Source organism: Loxodonta africana, chromosome 1 (genome assembly GCF_030014295.1).
Source record: "Loxodonta africana isolate mLoxAfr1 chromosome 1, mLoxAfr1.hap2, whole genome shotgun sequence".
NCBI lineage: Eukaryota > Metazoa > Chordata > Mammalia > Proboscidea > Elephantidae > Loxodonta > Loxodonta africana.
Genome location: NC_087342.1, coordinates 56,784,222 through 56,807,257, shown reverse-complemented (window position 1 = coordinate 56,807,257; position 23,036 = coordinate 56,784,222). Strand labels below are relative to the sequence as shown.

General features: G+C 44.6%; 1 protein-coding gene across 3 annotated transcripts in view; it reads right to left on the bottom strand.

Annotated features, from left to right (window-relative positions):
* Positions 1 to 19,812, bottom strand: part of CD83 (CD83 molecule) — a 28,469-nt gene extending 8,657 nt beyond the window's left edge. For all 3 annotated transcript variants that reach the window (XM_003416460.3, XM_064280918.1, XM_064280922.1), the window contains exons 1-2: positions 19,692 to 19,812; positions 19,483 to 19,598 (exon numbers count right to left, since the gene is read on the bottom strand). In XM_003416460.3, coding sequence (XP_003416508.1) covers positions 19,483 to 19,598; positions 19,692 to 19,728 — 153 coding nt within the window. In that variant the 5' untranslated portion in view covers positions 19,729 to 19,812. The remainder of the gene's footprint in view (positions 1 to 19,482; positions 19,599 to 19,691) is intronic.
* Between the last annotated feature and the right edge of the window lie 3,224 nt (positions 19,813 to 23,036).

Sequence of the window (23,036 nt, the reverse complement as noted above, 5' to 3'; positions counted from 1 at the left end):
TAAAGCAGTGATCAGAGGTCAGTTTATACCAATAAATGCACACATCTAAAAAGAAGAAAGGGCCAACTTGAAGAAACAGAAAGAGAGCAATAAAAGAATCCCTCAGCCACCAGAAGAAAGCAAATAAAAAAAATTAGAGCAGAATTAAATGAAATACAGAACAGAAAAACAACTGAAAGAATTAACAAGACCAAAAGCCAGTTCTTTTAAAGAAATTAACAAAATTGATAAACCATTGGCCAAACTGACAAAACAAAGCAGGAGAGGAAGCACATAACCCGAATAAGAAATAAGATGGGTGATATCACAACAGACCCAGCTGAAATTAAAAGAATCATATCAGATTACTATAAAAAATTGTACTCTAACAAATTTGAAAACCTAGAAGGAATGGATGAATTTCTAGAAACAAACTACCTACCAACACTAACAAAAACAGAGGTAGAACAACTAAATAAACCCATAACAAAAGAGGAGATTGAAAAGGTAATTAAAAAACTCCCAAGAAAAAAAGCCCTGGCCCAGACTTCACCAAGAGTAAAAGAGTAAAAAGATTACCTTCAGACTGGGAAAAAGTTTTTAGCTATGACATTTCCAATCAGCGTCTGATCTCTAAAATCTACAGAATACTGCAAAAACTCAACTACAAAAAGACAAATAACCCAATTAAAAAATGGGCAAAGGATATGAACAGGCACTTCACTAAAGATGACATTCAGGTAGCTAAAAGATACATAAGGAAATGGTCATGATCATTAGCCATTAGAGAAATGCAAATCAAAACTACAATGAGACTCCATCTCACTCCACCAAGGCTGGCATTAATCCAAAAAACACAAAATAATAAATGTTGGAGAAGTTGTGGAGAGACTGGAAGATTTACACACTGCTGGTGGGAATGTAAAATGGTAGAGCCACTTTGGAAATGGATTTGGCACTTCCTTAAAAAACTTGAAATAGAAATACCATACGATCCCGCAATCCCACTCCTTGGAATATATCCTAGAGAAATAAGAGCCTTTACCTGAACAGATATATCCACACCCATATTCGTTGCAGCACTGTTTACAATAGCAAATAGATGGAAACAACCAAGGTGCCCATCAATGGATGAACAGATAAATTATTGTATATTCACACAGTGGAATACTATGCATTGATAAAGAACAGTGCGGAATCTGTGAAACATTTCATAACATGGAGGAATCTGGAAGGCATTATCCTGAGTGAAATCAGTCAGCTGCCAAAGGACAAATAGTGTGTGAGACCACTATTGTCAGAACTCGAAAAACAGTTTAAACAGAGAAGAAAATATTCTTTGATGGTTATGAGAGTGGGGAGGGAGGGAGGGAGAGGGGTATTCACTAATTAGATAGTAGGCAAGAACTATTTTAGGTGAAGGGAAATACACACAATACAGGAGAGGTCAGCACAACTGGACTAAACAAAAAGCAAAGAAGTTTTCCTGAATAAACTGAATGCTTCAAAGGCCAGTGTACCAGGGGTAGGAGTTTGGGGACCATGTTTCAGGGGTATCTAGGTCAATTGGCATAACAAAATCTATCAAGAAAACATTCTGCATCCCGCTTTGGAGAGTGGTATCTGGGGTCTTAAGCGCTAGCAAGCAGCCATCTAAGATGCATCAATTTGTCTCAGCCCACCTGGAGCAAAGGAGAATGAAGAACACTAAAGACACAAAGTAATTATGAGCCCAAGAGACAGGAGGGGCCACATAAACCAGAGACCACAACAGCCTGAGACCAGAAGAACTAGATGGTGCCCGGCTACAACTGATGACTGCCCTGACAGGGAACACAACACAGAACTCTGAGAGAACAGGAGAGCAGTGGGATGCAGACTTCAAATTCTCCTAAAAAGACCAGAGTTAATGGTCTTACTGAGACTAGAGGGACCCCGGAGGTCATGGTCCCCAGGCCTTCTGATAGCCCAAGACAGGAACCATTCCCAAAGCCAACTCTTCAGACAGGGAATGGACTGGACTATAGGACAGAAAATAATATTGGTGAGGAGTGAGCTTCTTGGATCAAGTAGACACATGAGACCACGTAGGCAGCTCCTGTCTAGAGGGGAGATGAGAAGGCAGAGGGGGTCAGAAGCTGGCTGAACAGACACGAAATTAGAGGGTGGAGAGAAGAAACTGTGCTGTCTCATTAGGAGGAGAGCAACTAGGAGTATGTAGCAAGGTGTATATAAATTTTTGTATGAGAGACTGACTTGATCTGTAAACTTTCACTTAAAGCACAATTAAAAAAAAGAAAGTCTATGGGGAAAAAAAAGAAGAGGAGGTTACTCCTACCTGGGGGAAAAACATGAAGACCCATTGCAGCTTCAATCACAGTACCCAGGTCAGACCAGCCTGACTGGGGCAGATGCCAAATTTATCAAAACAATATGGCTGCTTTTCCTTCCCTAAACTATCTTTGTGATTAAATTGACAGGGGATTTTCATCATGCCCTACTTCAAGGATTAGGCACACACCTCGTTCACCATCCCAGATATGATTCTAATTGGCCTAATTAATTCACCAGCTGATCCTGCAATGACATTTTTTAAACCTACAAGAAATGGTTTAAAAACCAAAACTAAACCCATTGCTGTTGAGTTGATTCTGACTCATGGCAACCTCATGTGTTACAAAGGAGAACTGAGCTCCATAGGGTTTTCTTGGCTGTAATCTTGACGGAAACAGATCATCGGGCCTTTCTTCCACGGGGCTGCTGGATGGGTTCGAACCGCCAACCTTCAGGTTAGCAGCCAATTGCAAGCCATTTGCATATCCCAGGCTCAAAATGTGAGTGACACCAATGGTGAAGCCAGTCATTGTTTTCCCTGCACCTTTTCCATGAAAAGCACTGGCAGGCCTACAACCTCTGTGTCCTTTCCTCGGCTGGTTGGCTGGGGATCAGTGGGGAGCCCCGGACTCAGTGGCATGCCTTAATATCCCCAGCATTGTGAGGGCACCAAGAGCCACCTTAGGGAAAAAAGACAGAGATCAGCCTGCCTCACAACTGCTCCTTTTCTACCAATATTTAATCTGTTCTGTGAGCTTCTGCAACTCTTCTCAGGCTTCTGGAATCAGTGCAGGGAAATAAGTGACCAGGGAATTATGGGGACACCTTATAAGGCAGCTCAGAAAAGCAAAAGCAGTGTCTCCGTCTCCCCTCTGTCCATATGCACACACCCCCTGTTGTCCCTGCTTCATTCATTAAGTCAGGGCTGCACCCTGAGGCCCACAGAAAGATCAGGTTCGGATTTCCACAGCCTTCGGTTCTTGATAGAATGCCTGTAGACTGGGCGACAGAGACATCTGGTGGCAGATTTATGGCTCCTGCAAGAAAACCTGAGGAATGGCTCCTTTCAGGCCCCATCCATGAACATAAATTCCATTTCCTGATGAGCCTTCTTGTGTTGCAAGGTCCCTTCCTAAATAATCAAGGATTTTACTGGAGGAAGCTAAAAGGCTGGGGCCTTTAAGTTTTCAAAAATAAAACAAGAAAAGGAGAGACAGTCAAAGAACCTTGAAAAAAGAACCAGGTGCCTGTCGAGTTGATGCCAACCCCATGTGTGTCAGAGTAGAAGTGTGCTCCTTAGGGTTTTCAATGGCTGATTTTTCCAAAGCAGATCACCAGGCCTTTCTTCTGAGGTGCCTCTGGGTGGACTCCAACTTTCAACCTTTCAGTTAGCAGCAGAGCATGTTAACTATTTTTGACCACCCAGGGACTTAGAGGGAACTAATGGTGTCCACCTGATTTTAGAATATATCTAATTTAGCCCATTTTTTTCCTTTTCAAGGCTGATTAAGCCCCAGACCACTTCCCGGACAGGTGCTCCCAGCTTTTCCCACTGCTGCCTGGCAGATGGGCTTGAACTTCCAGACAGAGCTGTTAACAGGCCAGGCTCCCAGGAGCACCCAGGGCCAACATGTGTCAGGTGCCTCCAGGTAAGGCAGCTACTATTCTGCTGCTACCAGTGAGAACCATATAATTCAGCCCAACGTTTCAGGTCCCCACACTGACGCCTCAGACTGGGTCTCTTTTTTAATTAACCTCAAAATGCACTCAACTTGGATGTTCTTGAGAGATTCCAACTGAAACTGTTTTGCTAGAAAGCCCCTGCATCTTGCAAAGATGGACACTTGGCTGCAACAATCACTTGGAGGTTATCTACCTCTGTTTTCTCCCTGGAGGTCTGCTCTTCCGTCCAGCAACCCCTCCCTGAACTCAGAAAGGCCTGGCTGAAAGTCAAGAGTAAAACTGTGACCCCTCTGGAGCTGGTGGACATATCAACAATTGCACCTATTTTCATAAAGATGGCCTCATTATCCTATTATCCTGCTGGCCACTGGGAATTACCGGAGCGAGGATGCGCAGGTGAGTGGCCTGGCCACAGCGGCCTTCTGCCTATTTGCAGAAGATAATTCATGTTAAAATTCAGCAGCGGCAACAACAAAAACTAGTTTGTTTCACGGTGAGATTTTCATGGGCCTCTGGCAAGACCTCCAGTCGGCCTTTAGTAATTTTCAAACAGCAAAACAAAGGCAGGGTGAGATCAGGAAAAGGACGGAAGGCTGGGGAGAGGAGGCAAAAAAAGAACCCCAAAGCAGCCTGAAGAATCTGACGTTCCGAGCTCCCACGGCATCAGCAGGATGACAGGAAAATGTCACAACTTCCTCCGGGCTGTCTTCCAAAGGCCTAAGACATGGGTGCCCCTTCTCCTGAGAGACTGGGAGAATGGAGAGAGCTACGCTTTAACCTGGGAGCTACTCAATATGCCACGGACTGCCAGGAAAATGAAAGAATCAGTCTTTGAAGAAATACAGCCAGAATGCTCCTTAGAAGTGAGGAGGGCAGGACTTTGGCTAACTTACTTTGGACATGTCATCAGGAAAGAGCGATCACTAGAAAAAGATTCATGCTTGGTAAAGTAGAGGGTCAGTGAAAAAGAGGGAGGGCCTCAATGAAATGGCTGCAACAATGGGCTCAAACACAGCAATGATTGTGAGGATGGTGTAAGACGAAGCACCATTCACCATTTCATTCCGTTACACACAAGGTCACTATGAGTCAGAGCTGGCTCGAAGGCAACTAACAGCAGCAATTGTCTAACTAATGAACAGCATTCTTTGCCTGGTAATACCCATGTTGGTGTTGTTAGGTGCCATTGAGTTGGTTCCGCCTCATAGCACAACAGAACAAAACACTGCCTGGTCCTGCACCAACCTCACAGTTATTGTTATGCTCGAGCCCACTGTTGCAGCCACTGTGTCACTCCATCTCGTTGAGGGTCTTCCTCTTTTTTGCTGACCCTCTATGGTAATACCTGTAGCAAAAGGAAACCAGTAGCCATCGGCTCTGACTCATTTCAACCTCATGTGTGTCACAGTAGAACTGTGCTCCGTAGGGTTCTTAGTGGCTGCTTTTTCAGAAGTAGATAGTCAGGCCTTTCTTCCAAGGTGCCTCTGGGTGGACTCGAACCTCCAACCTCTCAGCAGATGAGCGCATTAACCATTTGCACCACCCAGGGACTCCACAGCAAAAGGACTTGCTGTAAATTCGCACAACGCACTGGGAAATGGATCATAACCCTGCCTCAGACTGCAGGCTCTAGGTGGGTACAATGCATATTCTCTCCCATTACGGTTTTAAAATATACCTTTTCCTGGGACTCAGTCAGAGGTGTCTGGCCTTTGCCTAGAGCTTCAAAACTAGCTGTAGTATTTTTGTTAACACTGGTTGCTATGAGTCAGCATCGACTCGACAGCAATGGGTTTGGGTTTTTTTGGTTTGCCTGCTCAAAATGGGATGGAGGACTAGCATTATAAGAAACTATGTATGCAAAAGTTCAGCTGGTTGTCTTTGATATGTGGTCAAGCAGCTACCACGTCCCTGTATCCAGTGAGTTAGCTGGGGGAGAAGCAGCATTGAGAGCTAGAAGGAAGATTTCATGGTGAGGAAAACGGAGCCAGAGCAAATGGACAATTCTCAACCTTGTTTTGTTTCACGAGTTCTTACAAACATCCGAGCTGGCTCAGAAATCAGCCACTGGCAAGAAGGGCTCCTGAAACATTCCAAATCTGCAAGTGTTTTGTTACCTCTCCGCAAAGGCATTTTAGGAAACAGTCATTTACAACCAGAGGCACCTTCAGATTCACTCACAGCCAAATGTAACTGATGGGAACGATTGAAGGCACACTTCACAATGCAGATACTGCAGTGTGCTAAGCCACAACATGGTTTGGGCAAGTTAATTCCTCAAAATACTCATCTCGAAAATGTTTTAAAAACCCACCCTCCATGCAGTAACTTTCGTGCTGACAACTCTTTTTGATAGAATTAGAATGGGGCAAAACCCGAGACGTCTTATCTTCAGAGCATCTATTTACTTTTGACTTGTCTCAAGGCCTCGAATTTGACTAAATAATTTAAAAACTATGTTCTCCCTCTAAAATGGAGATTTGATCTTAAGGAAAACACAAGCCCTAAATTCAAACGAACTCTCTGTAACGTGCTGAATAGTGAATCAAGCCAACTCAAGTACTAATTTTAAGAGTGTGTGAATTAAATAGGTTTGTCTTTTCTAATGATGGAAACATTTGAACTAGAAGAAAAGAAACAAGATGGTTAATGGAATATGGCTGGAATCGAATCCATACTTCAGTCAAAAACCTTTTTGTGTAAAGTGCTTTTAAAAAGTGTACATAATTTTATCCAAATATATGCTAACCTGTTAGAGTACCACATTTGAATACAGAAAGGCAAAATAGCTCCATCCCTACAGCCGAGAAAAGGTTCACACACTTGAAATCCAAATTCATCATACACTCGATCTGTTAAGATTGTGATACAAAACTAAGTAAAAGAAAAAGAGTTTTTGAGAAGAACGTGTGTACACATATAGGCACATAAATATTTCACCCCAAAATCTGATAAAACATACTTAAAAGTATGGCTGTGGTATTAAATTATTCTAATGTGTTCTAGTCACACTGAACAGCTTTTTTTTATTGCATTTCTTATGCACGAACATTCATGTACCTTGGTTTCTAACTCAATTAAAATGCCAATATAATCCCCATCCGTCATGAAAACAACTCTTCATAACGTGCAAAATAGTTTGGCTGGGAGGTTGATATCATAATGAGGGTAGGATGTCTGAGCATTAACATCGTTTTTTTCTAAGTGTAGTTTTATTAGAAAAATGATTTTCCACTTTGAAATGTACTGGGTCTAACAGACAGAGTTGGATTTATGGCTGCTAATAGTTACGACCACAGCCAAGTTGGCATAATTAAGAGCCCAAGACTTGGAGGTGAACAGACGTGGAACCAAACCCCAGCTCTACCACAGCTAGTTCTGTTTGTGGTCAACTGTCTGAACTACTCTCAGGCCTGGCGTGCTCCTCTTGACCTGGGGGTGACTGTGTCTCCCACAGTTGATGTGAACACACTTATGATGAGTTTGCAGACCCTAAGCAGAGTGCCAGTGATGATGGTGTTGTTAGCTGCTCTCAAGTCACTCCCTGCTCATGGTAACCCCATACATAATGGAACAAAATGCTGCCTGATCCTGCACCAGCCCCGTGATTGGTTGAGGACTGGACTGTTGTGATCCATAGGGTTTTCACTGGCTGACTTTCTGAAGCAAATCGCCAGGTCTTTCTTCCTAGTCCGTCTTAGTCTGGAACCTCTGCTGAAACCTGTTCAGCATCACAGCAACATGCATGCCTCCATCGATAGACAGGTGGTGGCTGCACATGAGATGGGTTGGCCAGGAATGGAACCCCTGTCTCCTGTGTGGAAGGTGAGCATTCTACCACTGAACCACCAATGTCTCCATGCCAATCACATAGAAAGACCTAAAAATGTTACTATTCTCCGTTTTTCATAATCCAAGGTCTCGTTCAGCCTACAAAATTGTTCTTTGCACGCAGGAAGTATCTAACAAAGTACCTGCTGCACAAATGAGAAAATTTTAGAAATAATGAAAACGATGCAAGAGTTTTTGGAATCAAGGCTTTGGAATCAAGAGATCTGACATCAAGTCCCATTTTCACAATCAGTTAGGGGGGTCATCTTCAGTAAGCCTCTTCCTCTCTGCATTTCAGTTTCCTCATCAGCAACTAACCTACTTACCTCACAGGGTTATTGTAAGAATCAAACGGGAACATGCACACGAAGCTGCTTTATGCCTGGTAGTGTTTGTAGAAGCCAAAAAACCAAATCCGTTGCCGTCAAGTCCGACTCATAGCAACCCTATAGGACAGGGTAGAACTGCCCCATAGAGTTTCCAAGGAGCACCTGGTGGATCTGAACTGCCGACCTTTTGGTGAGTAGCCACAGCACCACCAGGGTTTCCAAGTGTTCATAAAGACATTGTTATATTTGGTAGCTTTCACTCCATCCTCCATTCAGTTGTTCCTTACCCCTGATCCTTCCAGCCTCCTCTCTGGTGAAGTTCTCCTACAAGTCCCAATCTCTGCTCTAGTGAGAAATTATTTCTCCACACACAAGGTCTCCAAAATATCCACAGCATTCGGGATTTTTTAAAGCACCCTGATAATGTTGTGGTGTGCTGTTGAATTGATTCTGACTTACAGCAACCCTATAGGACAGAGGAGAACTCCCCATAGGGTTTCCTGGGCTGTAAGTCTCTACCAGAGCAGATCACCAAGTCTTTCTCCCATGGAGCCACTGGGTGGCTTCGAACCACCAATCTTTAGATTTGTGGCCAAGGACTTAACCTTTGCACCACCCGGGCTCCTTTCCATGATAATAATGTGGCAGAAATCCTTTGAAACTGTGATTGGAAAGCAACATGGGGCCATTTATTGTTCATGCCAACCACCCTTATCCATGAGCATCTTGTGTGTCGTGCTGGACCAGAGGAGGTACCATCAGCTCGGGGCTAGTGTCCATCAGAGGGCGCCATGCTGGTTCTGGATGACATGACCTTAGTACAAGCCTGTCATTCCCCAACCACAGTGACTGGTTCTGATGGGCACTGACCCGATCAAAGCCACCTAAGCATAATCAGATATTTGCTGAGACACTAGAAGAGAGGCACAGTCTTTTCCTTTGCACTGCATCCTGGGAGGATATATAAATCTGCACTTACTAGCCATTATTTTATTACCATGTGCTGGCTGATAATGGAACCAATATGAAGAAAGGAAGGTGCTGAGATATGAAAAGACACCAAATCCTGTGACATTCATGAACCTCTAAATCCAATCATAACTGAAGTATGAACTATGTCTCAATTTTTTCAATTTCAATCATTAGAAGCCAATGCATTTTCTTTTTTCCAACATTTTATTTTTTGGTAAAAATACACACGAATTCAACAGTGGCACTGATTATATTTTCAGGTTGTGCGATCATTCTCACTGTTCCCCTCCAAATTAGTCTAACATAAACTCACTGTCCCCTAAGCTTTTGAGTTGCTTTTGTCCATTTGATTCCATATAGTTCTTTAAAACAGCACTATGCTCAAGGCAGAGACATTATTTGCTAATTAACTGAAACTATTATTTGGTTTAAAAAGATATCAGGGGATTTTTTGGTTTAAATTTTAAAAATTATCTCAGGGTAATGTCTTCGAGGGTTCATCTGGCCTCACTGGCTCCGGCAGGTCTGGATTCCATGAGAATCTGAAATTCTGTTCTGTATTTTCCTCCTTTTTGATCAATGATTCTTGTATAGAATCATTGATCAAAATGTCCAATAATAGGCTGGGCTGAGAGCTGTGGGGAGCATGGTCTCTGGGAACATCTAGCTCAATTGACGTAACATAAGTTTATGAAGAAAATGTTCTACGTTCTACTTTGGTGAGTAGCATCTGGGGTCTTTTAGCTTGTGAACAGCCATCTAAGATATTCCACTGGTCTCACCCCTTTGGGAGCAAGGGAGAATGAAGAAAACTAAAGATACGAGGAAAGATTAGTCCATAGACTAACAGACCACATCTACCACAGCCTCCAGCAGACTGAATCCAGTACAACTTGATGGTGCCTGGCTACCACCACTGACAGCCTTGACAGAGACTACAATAGAGGGTCCCAGAAAGAGCTGGAGAAAAATGAGGAACAAAATTACAACTCACAAAAAAAGGCCAGACTTGCTGGTCTGAAACAGACTGGAGAAACCCCAGAAGTATGGCCCCCCGACACCCTTTTAGCTCAATAATGAAGTCATTCCCAAGGTTCACCCTTCAGCCAAAAATTAGGCCCATAAAATAAAACAAGACTAAAGGGGCACACCAGCCCAGGGCAAGGACTAGCAGGCAGGATGGGACAGGAACGCTGGTAGAGAAGGGAGAGTGTTGACACGTCATGGGGTTGTTAACCAATCTCATAAAACAATACCTGTACTAACTGTTTAATGAGAAGCTAGTTTGTCCTGCAAGCTTTCATCTAAAGTACAATAAAAAAAAAATTTTTTTAAATGCCCAATAATGGGCACCATCCAGTTCTTCTGGTCTCGTGGCGAAGGAGAGAGTTGTTCACATAGGCAATTAGCCACACGTTTTTATCGTTTTAAAGTGAATTTTGATTGGATTCATAATTCCTTGAAACAGAAAGAATCTAACTGACAGGGGCACTCTGCCAAAGACGAAAAATCAATCTGCTTGCTATCCAGTCCCCTCAGACGCATGGCAAACCCACGTGTGAGTGGAACTACGTCAGAGAAGAACTATGCTCCATGGCATTTTCAATGGCTGATTTTTTGGAAGTAGATCAACCAGGCCCTTCTTCTGAGGTGCCTCAGGGTGGACTTGAACCACCAATCTTTCAGTTTGTAGCTGAGAACTTAACTATGCCACCCAGGGACTCCCTACCACCTCACAGACAATCTGGAACATTGTGGGCTATCTTCACATGACTCCAGCACCTAGGCCAGTCCTGCTCTGCCCCTCAGGCTCACATGCCTCCCATTCCTCAGGGAATGAGACATTAGGGGTCTGATTTGATTCAGAACCTCTGTTCCCCAGAACAGACTCAAAGAATCTGGTCCAAGGTGATTAAGAATTGTTCACAGCTATTAGCATCCTTCTTTCCCCATAAGCTTTCCTCACCTGGACACTTAATCCTGGACAAGTACCAGCTCTTCTGGAATCTAACCTCTCTTTGGAGAACTTGGACAAGAACGTGCAGTAGACCAGTTGGTGCTCTGAGAAGACATCTGGTAATATTAACAGAACTTGGACTTCTAAATCTGTACCAATACAACATGGTACAAAAGAGCCCTGGCCGTGCAATGGTTAGACACTCAGCTGCTAACCAGAAGGATAGTAGTTCAAACCCATCAGCAGCTCTGCGAGAGAAAAGGTCTGGCAATCTGCTCCCAAGGACCAATGAGCAACATCATGATAAACGGAGGAAAGACTGAAGTTGTCAAGGATTTCATTTTACTTGGATCCACAATCAACACTCATGGAAGCAGCAGTCAAGAAATCAAAAGATGCATTGCATTAGGTAAATCTGCTGCAAAGGACCTCTTCAAAGTGTTGAAGAGCAAAGATGTCACCCTGAAGACTAAGGTGCGCCCGACCCAAGCCATGGTCTTTTCAATCACATCATATGCATGTGAAAGCTAGACAGTGAATAAGGAAGACCGAAGAAGAGTTGACGCCTTTGAATTGTGGTGTTGGCGAAGAATATTGAATATACCATGGACTGCCAAAAGAACAAACAAATCTGTCTTGGAAGAAGTGCAGCCAGAATGCTCCTTAGAGGCAAGGATGGTGAGACTGCATCTTACATACTTCGGACATGTTGTCAGGAGGGATCAGTCCCTGGAGAAGGACATCATGCTTGGTAGAGCACAGGGTCAGCAGAAAAGAGGAAGATCCTCAACAAGGTGGACACTGACACAGTGGCTGCAACAATGAGCTCAAGCATAAGGATGGCACAGGACCGGACAGTGTTTGGTTCTGTCGTGCACAGGGTCGCTGTGAGTCGGAACCGACTCGAAGGCACCTAACAACAACAACAACAATCTGCTCCCATGAAGATTTACAGCTTAGGAATCCCATGAAGTTTTACAGCTTAGGAAACACTATGGGGCAGTTTTACTCCGGAAACCCTGGTGGTGTAGTGGTTAAGAGCTACAGCTGCTAACCAAAAGGTCGGCAGTTTGAATCCACCAGGCGCTCCTTGGAAACTCTATGGGGCAGTTCTACCCTGTCCTATAGGGTCACTATGAGTCAGAATCGAATTGAAGCCACACACCACCACCACCACATGGTACACACAGGAATTTTACCCCAGGGTAAAAAAGAAAAGAAAAAAGGTAGGCTTATGGGTGTAAAGGAATCTTAGGGAATACTTTGGTCCAGCTTTGGTTTGAGCTAAGGACTGTTGGTAGAAAATGTGGAGTTATCACAGGAGTAGCTGGGAAAGGATTATGGAAACAGATTTAGATTGGAGGAACTGCTTTTTATTTTTTTAGGATATGAATCTCTTTTTAGTCCAGCCCTACATAAAATCTTCCCTTACATCACTGAGACCGTCTCTAAACTTCCTCTTCTTTTTGTAGTGACAATCCAGTCTTCATGTGATCTAGTTCCCCCTTTTATTCATGGAAAACAAGTGGTCTTTTTTTTTGTTTTTCCCCTATTTAACTCTCAGCTGACTTCTTCCCTCCACCCTCTTTCAAGCTGAATTTTAGCAACTTTGCTCTGTCTCACCACTGTCCAAACATCTCAGAGATCTGCCATTCTCTTGGTGGCCATATTGTGTCTTACCCCCTCTTATGTGGAACCGCATGGACAAGACTGGTGACCAAAAGGGAATGTGTTCACATCGTAGTTAAAAGAACCTGACAGCCGTTTCATTCTAGTGAAAGAATGAGGCCTCCCTCTGAAACTCATCTTCTAGAATGAATCATACTCCGTCCACCACAGCCAATGTGATTTCTTTAGACATATTTTTCATTATGTCATTCTTTTTGCCTAAAAAGCTTCAATGGCTCCTTGCTGTGGGATGGATAAAATGCAAGTCATTATAGTTTAGCATTCAAGGTTCTTCACAATCTGCCCTCAATCTACTTTTAGCATTCTCTCTCAGCCATCTGCTGCATGCCTCTCCTCTCTAGATCACTAGTTACCTCTCTAGTTCCCAAATAATACTTCAAGGGTTTCTGTTTCCATGCCATTGCTCAAGGCAGTCCCCTGGCAAAAGTTCCTTGTGGATCTTGGGATAGCCATTGTCCAGGTCCAGGACTTGGCACACATTACTGAATAATCACAGCATAAATACAAAAAACTTTCTGAAAATCAGCTTTATGTCTTCTATAGCATGACCTAAGGCTGAACCCATAAAAGTGCTTCAACCAGGTCAAACAATACAGTGGGGACAGTATGGCTTTTCTTTGATGTTAACACACATATTTTCACATTTCAATGCTTCTATAATTAATGTAGAAGTGTTACCCCTTTCTCCTAAAAATATGTTCTTAAATCTTACAATAGATGGCATTTTAGAATCAACGAAGCGCAGTAAGGCACTCCTCTCTAAGTGCTCCTCCCCTGTGGCTGATTACCACACAAGGTGGCAGAGACAGAAAATATAACTCAGTCCAATAGCAGATTAGCAACAAACATGGAAGACAGCTTCATAATGACTCTTGGACAAGTGAGGTCTGCAAGGTGATTAGCCTTGAACTTTTGAAGTTGCCTCATGCAAGCCATTAACCTGCTCTGCCACAGGTCCCCCAGCGCTGTTGTTATTATCTGTTGCAGTCAAGTCAGCTCCAACTCATGGCAACCCCATGTACAACACAATGAAACATTGCCCAGTCCTGCACCATTCCCAGGATCCTTTGCATGCTTAAGTCTATTGCTGCAGCCATTGTATAATGCCTTCCAATCTAGAGGGCTCACGGCCCAGCATTATACAGTTGGCCTTCCGTATCTGAGGGTTCCGCATTTAAGCATTCAATCAACCCAGGATGGAAAATCGTTGGAAAACAAGAACGAGCTCAAGGGCCTGGGGACAATGTGGAGGGCTAAACAAGGAAAACCAGGATTCAGCTGGAGGAACCATATGTGGCTGTGAAGGGAGAAGCTCCAGGGACGGAGGCAGCTGCAACCCAACACAATTTCGACAAGTGAGGACACTAGGAATGGGGTCCCTGACCCAGAGTCTGGCATGGCATGTCTGCAGCAAAGGTCTTGGTTGGAAGGAGAGAAGAGAGTTTGCAGGCCCGGGATTTAGCACTATGGCACCACGCATGTATGGGGTGTCCAGAGTTACCCAAGACCTCCGACTTGAAGGACCCCTGGCTGAAGGACAGCCTGTGACGGGGGAGGGCCAGCTGCAGTTGTCCTTCAATGTTCCTGCTTTGATCCAGTGCCTCAGCATCAGCCCTAACGTGGCCCGATCATCACTATCGCACTCCTGTGTTGTGTAAGAAAAAAATACTATGCCATTTTGAAAATAAAATTTATATATGGGACTTGAGGATACCAAGGAATGACTGTACACTGTCAAATAATATCAGACATTATTCCGTTGTGATCTACAGGGTTTTCATTGGTTAATTTTCAGGAGCGGTCATTAGGCCATTCTTCCTAGTCTGTCTTAGTCTGGAAACTCTGCTGAAACCTGTCCACCCTGAGTAACTCTGCAGGTCTTTGAAACACCGGTAGCATAGCTTCCAGCATCACAGCAACACGAAAACCACCACAATACGAAAAACTGACACATGGGTGGTCTCTTAACCTTTACGTCAGTTAAAGAGCACTGCACAGGTCACCCCCATCTGCCTTACCTATAAATGTCAAGTCTGGTCTAGTATCTGAAAACACACTCTCACTTCCCCTTTCTCCCTCCCTTTGGAAATCATCTAAAAAGGTCACTTGTCTTGTGATGCATCTCTGTCCTCACCCCCGCAGTGTCACCCAGAGATGACACTATTATATCCTCTTTCATTTTGTATCAATTTAGGTCGTCCAGGCTTCTGGCTTGATAAACGATGGCCCTGCATCCGCCTGATAAATAATCATTCATTATTATTAATGGCTAACATCAACCATGCTCAGAGTGCTCCAATCAACCTAGCCCTCTCTTCCCAAACTTAATGCCGCTTCCCTTACCATACCCTTTACTGTGAACACAGAGATGTTCAGCCTGAAGCATAGACCATGGTCTTTAATGGATGTTCATACTCCCAGCACACACAGCATTGTGCTGTGTGTGCCTTCTTATGGGAGAATTTAACCAAAGGTCATAGCCAGTGGATAAAGTGTGATGGAACAAATGTCTATTTGCCTATTTTCTCAAAACATCTATCCAAAGAACTATGAGAATGTATGAGAATGTAAAGAGCTAAATTTAACTACTATCTTGATGGATGTAGTTTATTAACTTTTCTATTTATTCTCAACCACCCACCAGCTGAGTCCGATTTATGGTGACCCCACATGAGTCAGAGTTTTCCATAGGGTTTTCAATGGCTGATTTTTTTTTTTTGCAAGTAGGCCACCAGACCTTTTCCAAAGTACCTCTGGGTAGTCTTGAACCTCCAACCTTTCAGTTAGTATCCAAGCTTGTTAACCACTTGCACCATGCACAGGCTCCTCTCGACTACTCCCTCTGCCTTAAGTAAGGAAGGGATGAGAAGGGGATTGTTTGTTGGATTCCAGTTAGAAGGACACCCATCCACAGGAAAGCGCAGTTGGGTTAACAGGAACTGAGCTACCTTGGTCCATAAGAATCGACTCCACAGCAACAGGTTTGGTTTTTTCGGGTTTTGGTCCATTCTTGGCTCCACCTTGGACCTTGCGTGTCTATAGCAAGGCCCCTCTGATCCCCTCCCTCTGGGCCTTTGATATAGACAGAATAAAACGGACACCTTTCCTCTCTAATGCTATGAACACTAATTGGATGCCGTCTGCTTGAGTTTTTTGGTAACAGGCACATGATTAAAAAAGACACATGGCTTACATGTGTCCTTTCTAATCACAAGTAGGTCAGTGCCCACCACCTGTCTGTGTTTGGTAAAGTAGAAGGCCAACAGAAACCAGGAGACCATCCATGAGATGGATTGACACAACAGACTCAAACATATCAACGATTGTGAAGATGGCACAGGACCGGGCAACATTTCGTTCTGTTGCACATAGGGTGCCACGAATCAGAGCCAGGTTGACGGCAACTAACAACAAATCAGTGCCAGCTGGACAGTGGCAGGATGCTCTGTGGTTCCCGGAAGACTGAGAGGTAAATGGAATTTTAAACTAGGTAATTTTAACCAGAATCGTGATACACCGAAAGCCTCCAAGAATGTGATTTGATGTAGGAGACGGTGAAAAACCCTCCCAGAGAGGCTCTGATTTACTGGTCCAGCACGCAGCCACTACTGTGCACAGAAGAGAGGTTTTACAAAGCCACGCTTGTGACAACGAAGTAAGGTGAGAGCCATGAGGCTGACAAGGATCACCGGTTTTAAATTTCCCACTCTATCACTATCTCTCCACTTCATTTGAACATTTTACAAGAAACTTGTGGGAAAAACAACAAGATGTTTAATCTTCTGTAAAATGAAGTATTTCAGTACTTCACCACTGGCCCTATTTCCACAGCACTCTGTTTTTGTTGTACAAACACATTCAGTGCAAAAATACAATTACTGGGCTGGAAAGTAACAAATGCCTACACGATATACTGAGACCTACTAAAAAGTACTAGAGGGAAAATAAATACCACTTTCACAGTACCTGATTAGTTTATTGGCATAACATAACTCTCCTATCCACCACTACCCAATCAGAGTTCACTTTTTAAATAATGACGGTATGAGTTTTTAATGACCCTATACCATGGACCAGGTGTCCCCAGGTGGTGCAAATGGTTAACACACTACACTGCTAACCAAAAGGCTGGAAGTTCGAGTCCAGCCAGACGTGCCTTGAAAGAAAGATCTGGTGATCTACTTCCAAAAACTCAGCCACTGACAACCCTATGGAGCACAGTTTGGCTGTGACGCACATGGGGTCGCCATGAGTCAGAGCTGACTGGACAGCAACGGGCTCTGTTTTTTACACCACGGACCAAGGGATAAAACAATGCCTAGAGACCATTTTCTTTTTCTAACAGATTTCTGAGAGGTCTTCAGGGTGAATCATGCAAGAAGCGTGCCCAGTAAACAAACACATATGTTACAAAGTTAAACCATCAGTTAACATCTGAGGAAAAGCCAAAGGTTAATTGCTATGGTTTACAGCACCACTCCAAATGACCCTGGGCAAGAAGATTTAACTTGACAACTGTTTGAACTTTACGGTCTGAAATTTCAACTACTTGTTTCATCAGTACTTTTTAATTATTCCCCTGGGGGCATTAATATTGGCTTCTTTTTTTAATTACTCTCTGGAAGGGATAGTGGTTTCGTGTTTTCTCCCTTCTTTAAGATAATCAACTCCCTGTCTGGCTAGCTCAGGGACACTTTTATTTTCTTTAGCTTCAGTGATTACTCCTACTCACAGTGACCCTATAGGACAGAGTAGAACTGCCCCATAGAGTTTCCAAGGAGCACCTGGCGGATTCGAACTGCCGACCCTTTGGTTAGCAGCCGTAGCACTTAACCACTATGCCACCAGGGTTTCCAATACAGGGTGGCTGTAAGTCAGAATCGACTCAACGGCACTGCGTTTGGTTTTTATGGTTTTAGTAATTAGGGCAGAAGACAGAGATATCAAGATAGTCCTTCAAGGACACAGGCTCTGGAATGAGGCTGCCTGGTTCAAATCCCAACCCTACCATTTAACCAACTGTCTAACAGTGAGCAAGTGATTTAAGCTCCCTCAGGCTCAGTTTCCTTATCTGTAAAGTAGGAACAGCAGCAGTACTGACCTCTTAAGTCGCTGGAGGATTGAAACAGATATTGTATGTAATCATTCGCCTCTGAGCTTCTATATATGGTGAACATTCAAATAATACTGATCTCACAATATACTTTTAAAATACTGTTCTTTTTTCTACGAGAACAGTTTTGGAACAGTTATTTTCTCAGATCCCACATGAATAACATAGAAATAAAGGAGGAACAGCGACAACCTATTCTCATACACAATACAGTGCCTCGAGTCAGCAGCACCATTTCCACTGTGCATAATTCACGTGGCATCAGCCTGAATTCACTGAGCACCTCTGCAATTAACAGGGCAGACACTAGGCGCCCGGCCGAGTACACGAGGGCTGTGGTGCAGCCGCTGTCCTCGGTCCAGTTAGGAGAGGAGACACACACAAATACTCAGAGATCACTCTGATGCCGTGTAGTGTAAAATGGCCAGTGCACGCGCAGGTTCCTGTAGCATCTTTTATGGCAGGTAGGAGAAAAGCCTGCATTTTGTGGAAAGCTACAGAAGCACTGAGATGGCCTCCAAACCAAGACAGCCAATCAGTGAGAACTACGAAGCGAGGCTGGGATAGCATATTCGTTTGGCTTAACTGGAGGTGCCGTTGCAGCAATACCCTCACTAATGGGAGTGTCTGGCTTTGGAAGGCCATCAGAATCACAATCTTAGAAGAATCAGAGAATGTTCCAGTTGAGAGGAACCTTAGGAAAGCCTTTCGGGTAACTCCCTCCTTCACTGGCCTCTCACTTATGCACTCAGGCAGATGTGATGCCCTCATCCTGAACAAGATCTTAGGTCTGTCACAGGGAGGGCGCCCAACGGGTAGAGAAGAGATCAAGGGTGTCCCCAAAAGGAAAGGCAAAGCCTGATGGACAACGACCACCTATGGAACAAGCCTAACTCATGCTGAGTATTAGTCCTTCCTCTCAAATGCCCCCTCCCTCCATTTACAGCTGTCTCAGTCACAGAGCACATAAAGCCAGAAGCCCAGGGATTTTTCTCCTGTCCAAAGTCCTTACCTGCCCTTGTTGCTTTCTTTCTGGCCTGCCGACCACAACCACGTGTGGCCTCCGGAATTAATCCAGTAAATTTTGGAAGGGCAGAGAGCCTCTTTAGGACTATCACTCATTTCCAGCCAACTTTCAGGGGCAGGAAGAGGATTGAGGTACTCTGGGACAAGATGGGAAAGAGCCCTGGTAGCCCAGTGGTTAAGGGCTCGGCTGCCGGCAGTTCAAACCCAACAGAGGCTCCCAGGACGAAACATGTGGTAGTCCGCTTCCTTAAAGACTACAGCCTAGGAAACCCTATGGGGCAGTTCTACTCTGTCCTATAGGGTCGCTAGGGGTCGGAATCCACTGGATGGCAACGGGTTTGGGTTTTGTAATCGTTGTTAGGGACAAAATGTATGTCTGCCCTCTACCTGGATACGACTGGGTTGGGTTGCGGGGGGGAGGGGCATGTCAGAAAACCAGGGTACTTGTTCAGCTGCGGGAAACGCCTCCCTACTCCCAGCCACAGAGGGTCGCCAGCCTAGGAGTGCTGGTTCCCGCTGCCCCCAAGGGAGCCGACCGAATTCCAGAACGCGGGCATCGGCGCCCTTACCTTGGTCCAGGAGACCGTGTAGGAGACCTGCGGGTCCCAGGGGGCGGTGCAGGGCAAGTCCACATCCTCGGAACAAACCACCTTTATGTCTCGCGCCGCGAGCGTCACGCCGCAGGCTGTAAGGAGAGAGAGCAGAGTGCGCTCCGTGAGCAAGCAAGAACATGGGGTGCCGCTTAAAGGCGGGGACGACAGGCGCGCTCGGGCCCTACCGCAGCTCAGAAGCAGGAACTGAAGGCCGCGTGTCATGGCTGGAGCACTGCGCCGCTGCCTCGGGTCGCCAGCTCTGGCTCGCTGGCGTCGCGCCGCCCTCTTGTACCCGGGTGCACAGGGACTTCCCCGCGCGTAGCCCCTGGGGGCCCGGCGTCCGGGGAATTCCCCACAACGAAGGAAGCGAGGCGCGCCCTCCCCGCCGCGCGTCAGCGGGGGAGCCCCGTCCCACCAGTGCGCCCCCGCGCGCCGCGCCCCAGCCAGGTCTCCCAAAGTTAGCGTCGCTGCTCCTCCTGTGCAGCGGCGGCGACAATCCGTGCGTAACGCGCTGTGCTGTGGGCTATGCAAATCGCGCTCGCATACAGGACACCTTCCCATTTGACCCCAAAGCCTTGAAAGAGGCCCATTTTACAGAGGCTAAATCGATGGCACTAGTTTTTTTTTAAATCCGACTCAGAGGTTAAGTAGCTTCCTGAAGCACCCAGCCTGCCAATGTTAACGTCATTGGGAAACTCAGGTCCTAACATCTTTCCAGCTTCTATGGTGACCAAAGACTCGTTAGATTTTTTTTATTATTATATGTGAAATTCACATAACATTAAATTAACCATTTTAAAGTGCACAGTTCAATGCCATATAGCACATTTACAGGGTCGTGCAACCACCACCTCTATCTGGACTCCTTAGATTTTTAAAAGGAACCCCCACAAGTCTGTAACACTTAATACTTAGCTTCTGCAGTGGTTATCAGTCAGTATCTTCCATCTTGTTTAAATTATTTCAGCAGAGGAAAACGCTTCCTATTTATGTATATAAATAGAGAGCCCCTTCACCAAGGCACAAGGAGCCCTGGCTGCTAACCAAAGAGCTTGGCAGCTAACCAAAAGGTCGGCAGTTGGAATCCACCAGCTGCTCTTGGAAACCCTATGGGGCAGTTCTACTCTGTCCTATAGGGTTGCTATGAGTCGCAGTGGACTCCATGGAAACGGGCTTGGTTTGGGTTTTTTGGGGGTGGCACAAACGGTTAACTCTGGGCTGCTAACTGAAACATTGGCTGTTCAGTCCACTTAGAGAAGCCTCAGAAGAAGGGCCTGGAGATCTAAAAAAAAAAAAAAAACTTCAGAAAAATCAGCCATTGAAAACACTATGATTGCAACAGTCCAATCCACAACCAATCATGCAGGACTAGGCAGCATTTTGTTCAGTTGTGCATGGGATCCCCATGTGTTGGGAGGGGGGGACTGGAGCACAGCTGTATATGTATACACACAATTTTTTTTGAAGATAAAAAAAATTCTGCAAGAAAATAGAAACCACCTATAATCATTCCAGAAGTAACTTCTACTAACATTTTGGTGTATTTACTTCAGTCCATGCCGTGTGCCATCAAGTTGATTCCGACTCATAGTGATCCTATAGGACAGAGTAGAACTGCCCCATAGGGTTTCCTAGGCTGTAGTCTTTATTGGACCAGATCGCCAGGTCTTTCCTGGCTGCTGAGTTTGAACAGCCAACCTTTTGATTATCAGCCGAGTGCTTAACCATTGCACCACCAGGGCTACTTGTTCAAATCCTGTTGTTGTTAGGTGCCCTCGAGTCAGTTCTGACTCATAGCGACCCTATGGACAACAAAATGAAACACTGCCCGGTCCTGAGCCATCCTTACAATCGTTATGCTTGAGCCCATTGTTGCAGCCACTGGGTCAATCCACCTCGTCGAGGGTCTTCCTCTTTTCCGCTGACCCGGTACTCTGCCAAGCATGATGTCCCTCTCCAGGGACTGATCCCTCCTGACAACATGTCCAAAGTATGTAAGACGCAGTCTCGCCATCCTTGCCTCTAAGAAGCATCCTGGCTGTACTTCTTCTAAGACAGATTTGTTCGTTCTTTTGGCAGTCCACGGTATATTCAATATTGTTCGCCAATACCACAATTCAAAGGCAGCAATTCTTCTTCAGTCTTCCTTATTCATTGTCCAGCTTTCACATGCATATGATGCGATTGAAAATACCATGACTTGAATCAGGTGCACCTTAGTCTTCAAGGTGACATCTTTGCTCTTCAACACTTTGAAGAGGTCCTTTGCAGCAGATTTACCCAATGCAACGCGTCTTTTGATTTCTTGACTGCTGCTTCCATGAGTGTTGATTGTGGATCCAAGTAAAATAAAATCCTTGACAACTTCAATCTTTTCTCTGTTTATCACAATGTTGCTCATTGGTCCAGTTGTGAGGATTTTTGTTTTCTTTATATTGAGGTTCAATCCATACTGAAGGCTGTGGTCTTTGATCTTCATTAGTAAGTGCTTCAAGTCCTCTTCACTTTCAGCAAGAAAGGTTGTGTCATCTGCATAATGCAGGTTATTAATGAGTCCTCCTCCAATGCTGATGCCCCGTTCTCCTTCATATAGTCCAGCTTCTTGGGTTATTTGCTCAGCGTACAGATTAAATAGGTATGGTGAAAGAATACAACCCTGACACACACCTTTCCTGACTTTAAACCAATCAGTATCCCCTTGTTCTGTCCTAACAACTGCCTCTTGATCTATGTAAAGGTTCCTCATGAGCACAATTAAGTGTTCTGGAATTCCCATTCTTTGCAACATTATCATAATTTGTTATGATCCACACAGTGGAATACCTTTGCATAGTCAATAAACACAGGTAAACATCCTTCCGGTATTCTCTGCTTTCAGCCAGGATCCATCTGACATCAGCAACGATATCCCTGGTTCCACATCCTCTTCTGAAACCGGCCTGATTTTGGCAGTTCCCTGTCAACATACTGCTGCAGCCGTTTCTGAATGATCTTCAGCAAAATTTTGCTTGTGTGGGATATTAATGATATTGTTCTATAATTTCCACATTCGGTTGGATCACCTTTCTTGGGAATGGGCATAAATATGGATCTCTTCCAATCAGTTAGCCAGGAAGCTGTCTTCCATATTTCTTGGCATAGATGAGTGAGCACCTCCAGCGCTGCATCTGTTTGTTGAAACATCTCAGTTGATATTCCATCAATTCCTGGAGCCTTGTTTTTCGCCAATGCCTTCAGAGCAGCTTGGACTTCTTCCTTCAGTACCATCAGTTCCTGATCACATGCCACCTCTTGAAATGGTTGAACATCGACTAATTCTTTTTGGTATAATGACTCTGTGTATTCCTTCCATCTTCTTTTGATGCTTCCTGCGTCATTTAATATTTTCCCCATAGAATCCTTCACTATCGCAACTCGAGGCTTGAATTTTTTCTTCAGTTCTTTCAGCTTGAAAAACGCTGAGCGTATTCTTCCCTTTTGGTTTTCCATCTCAAGCTCTTTGCACATGTCATTGTAATACTTTACTTTGT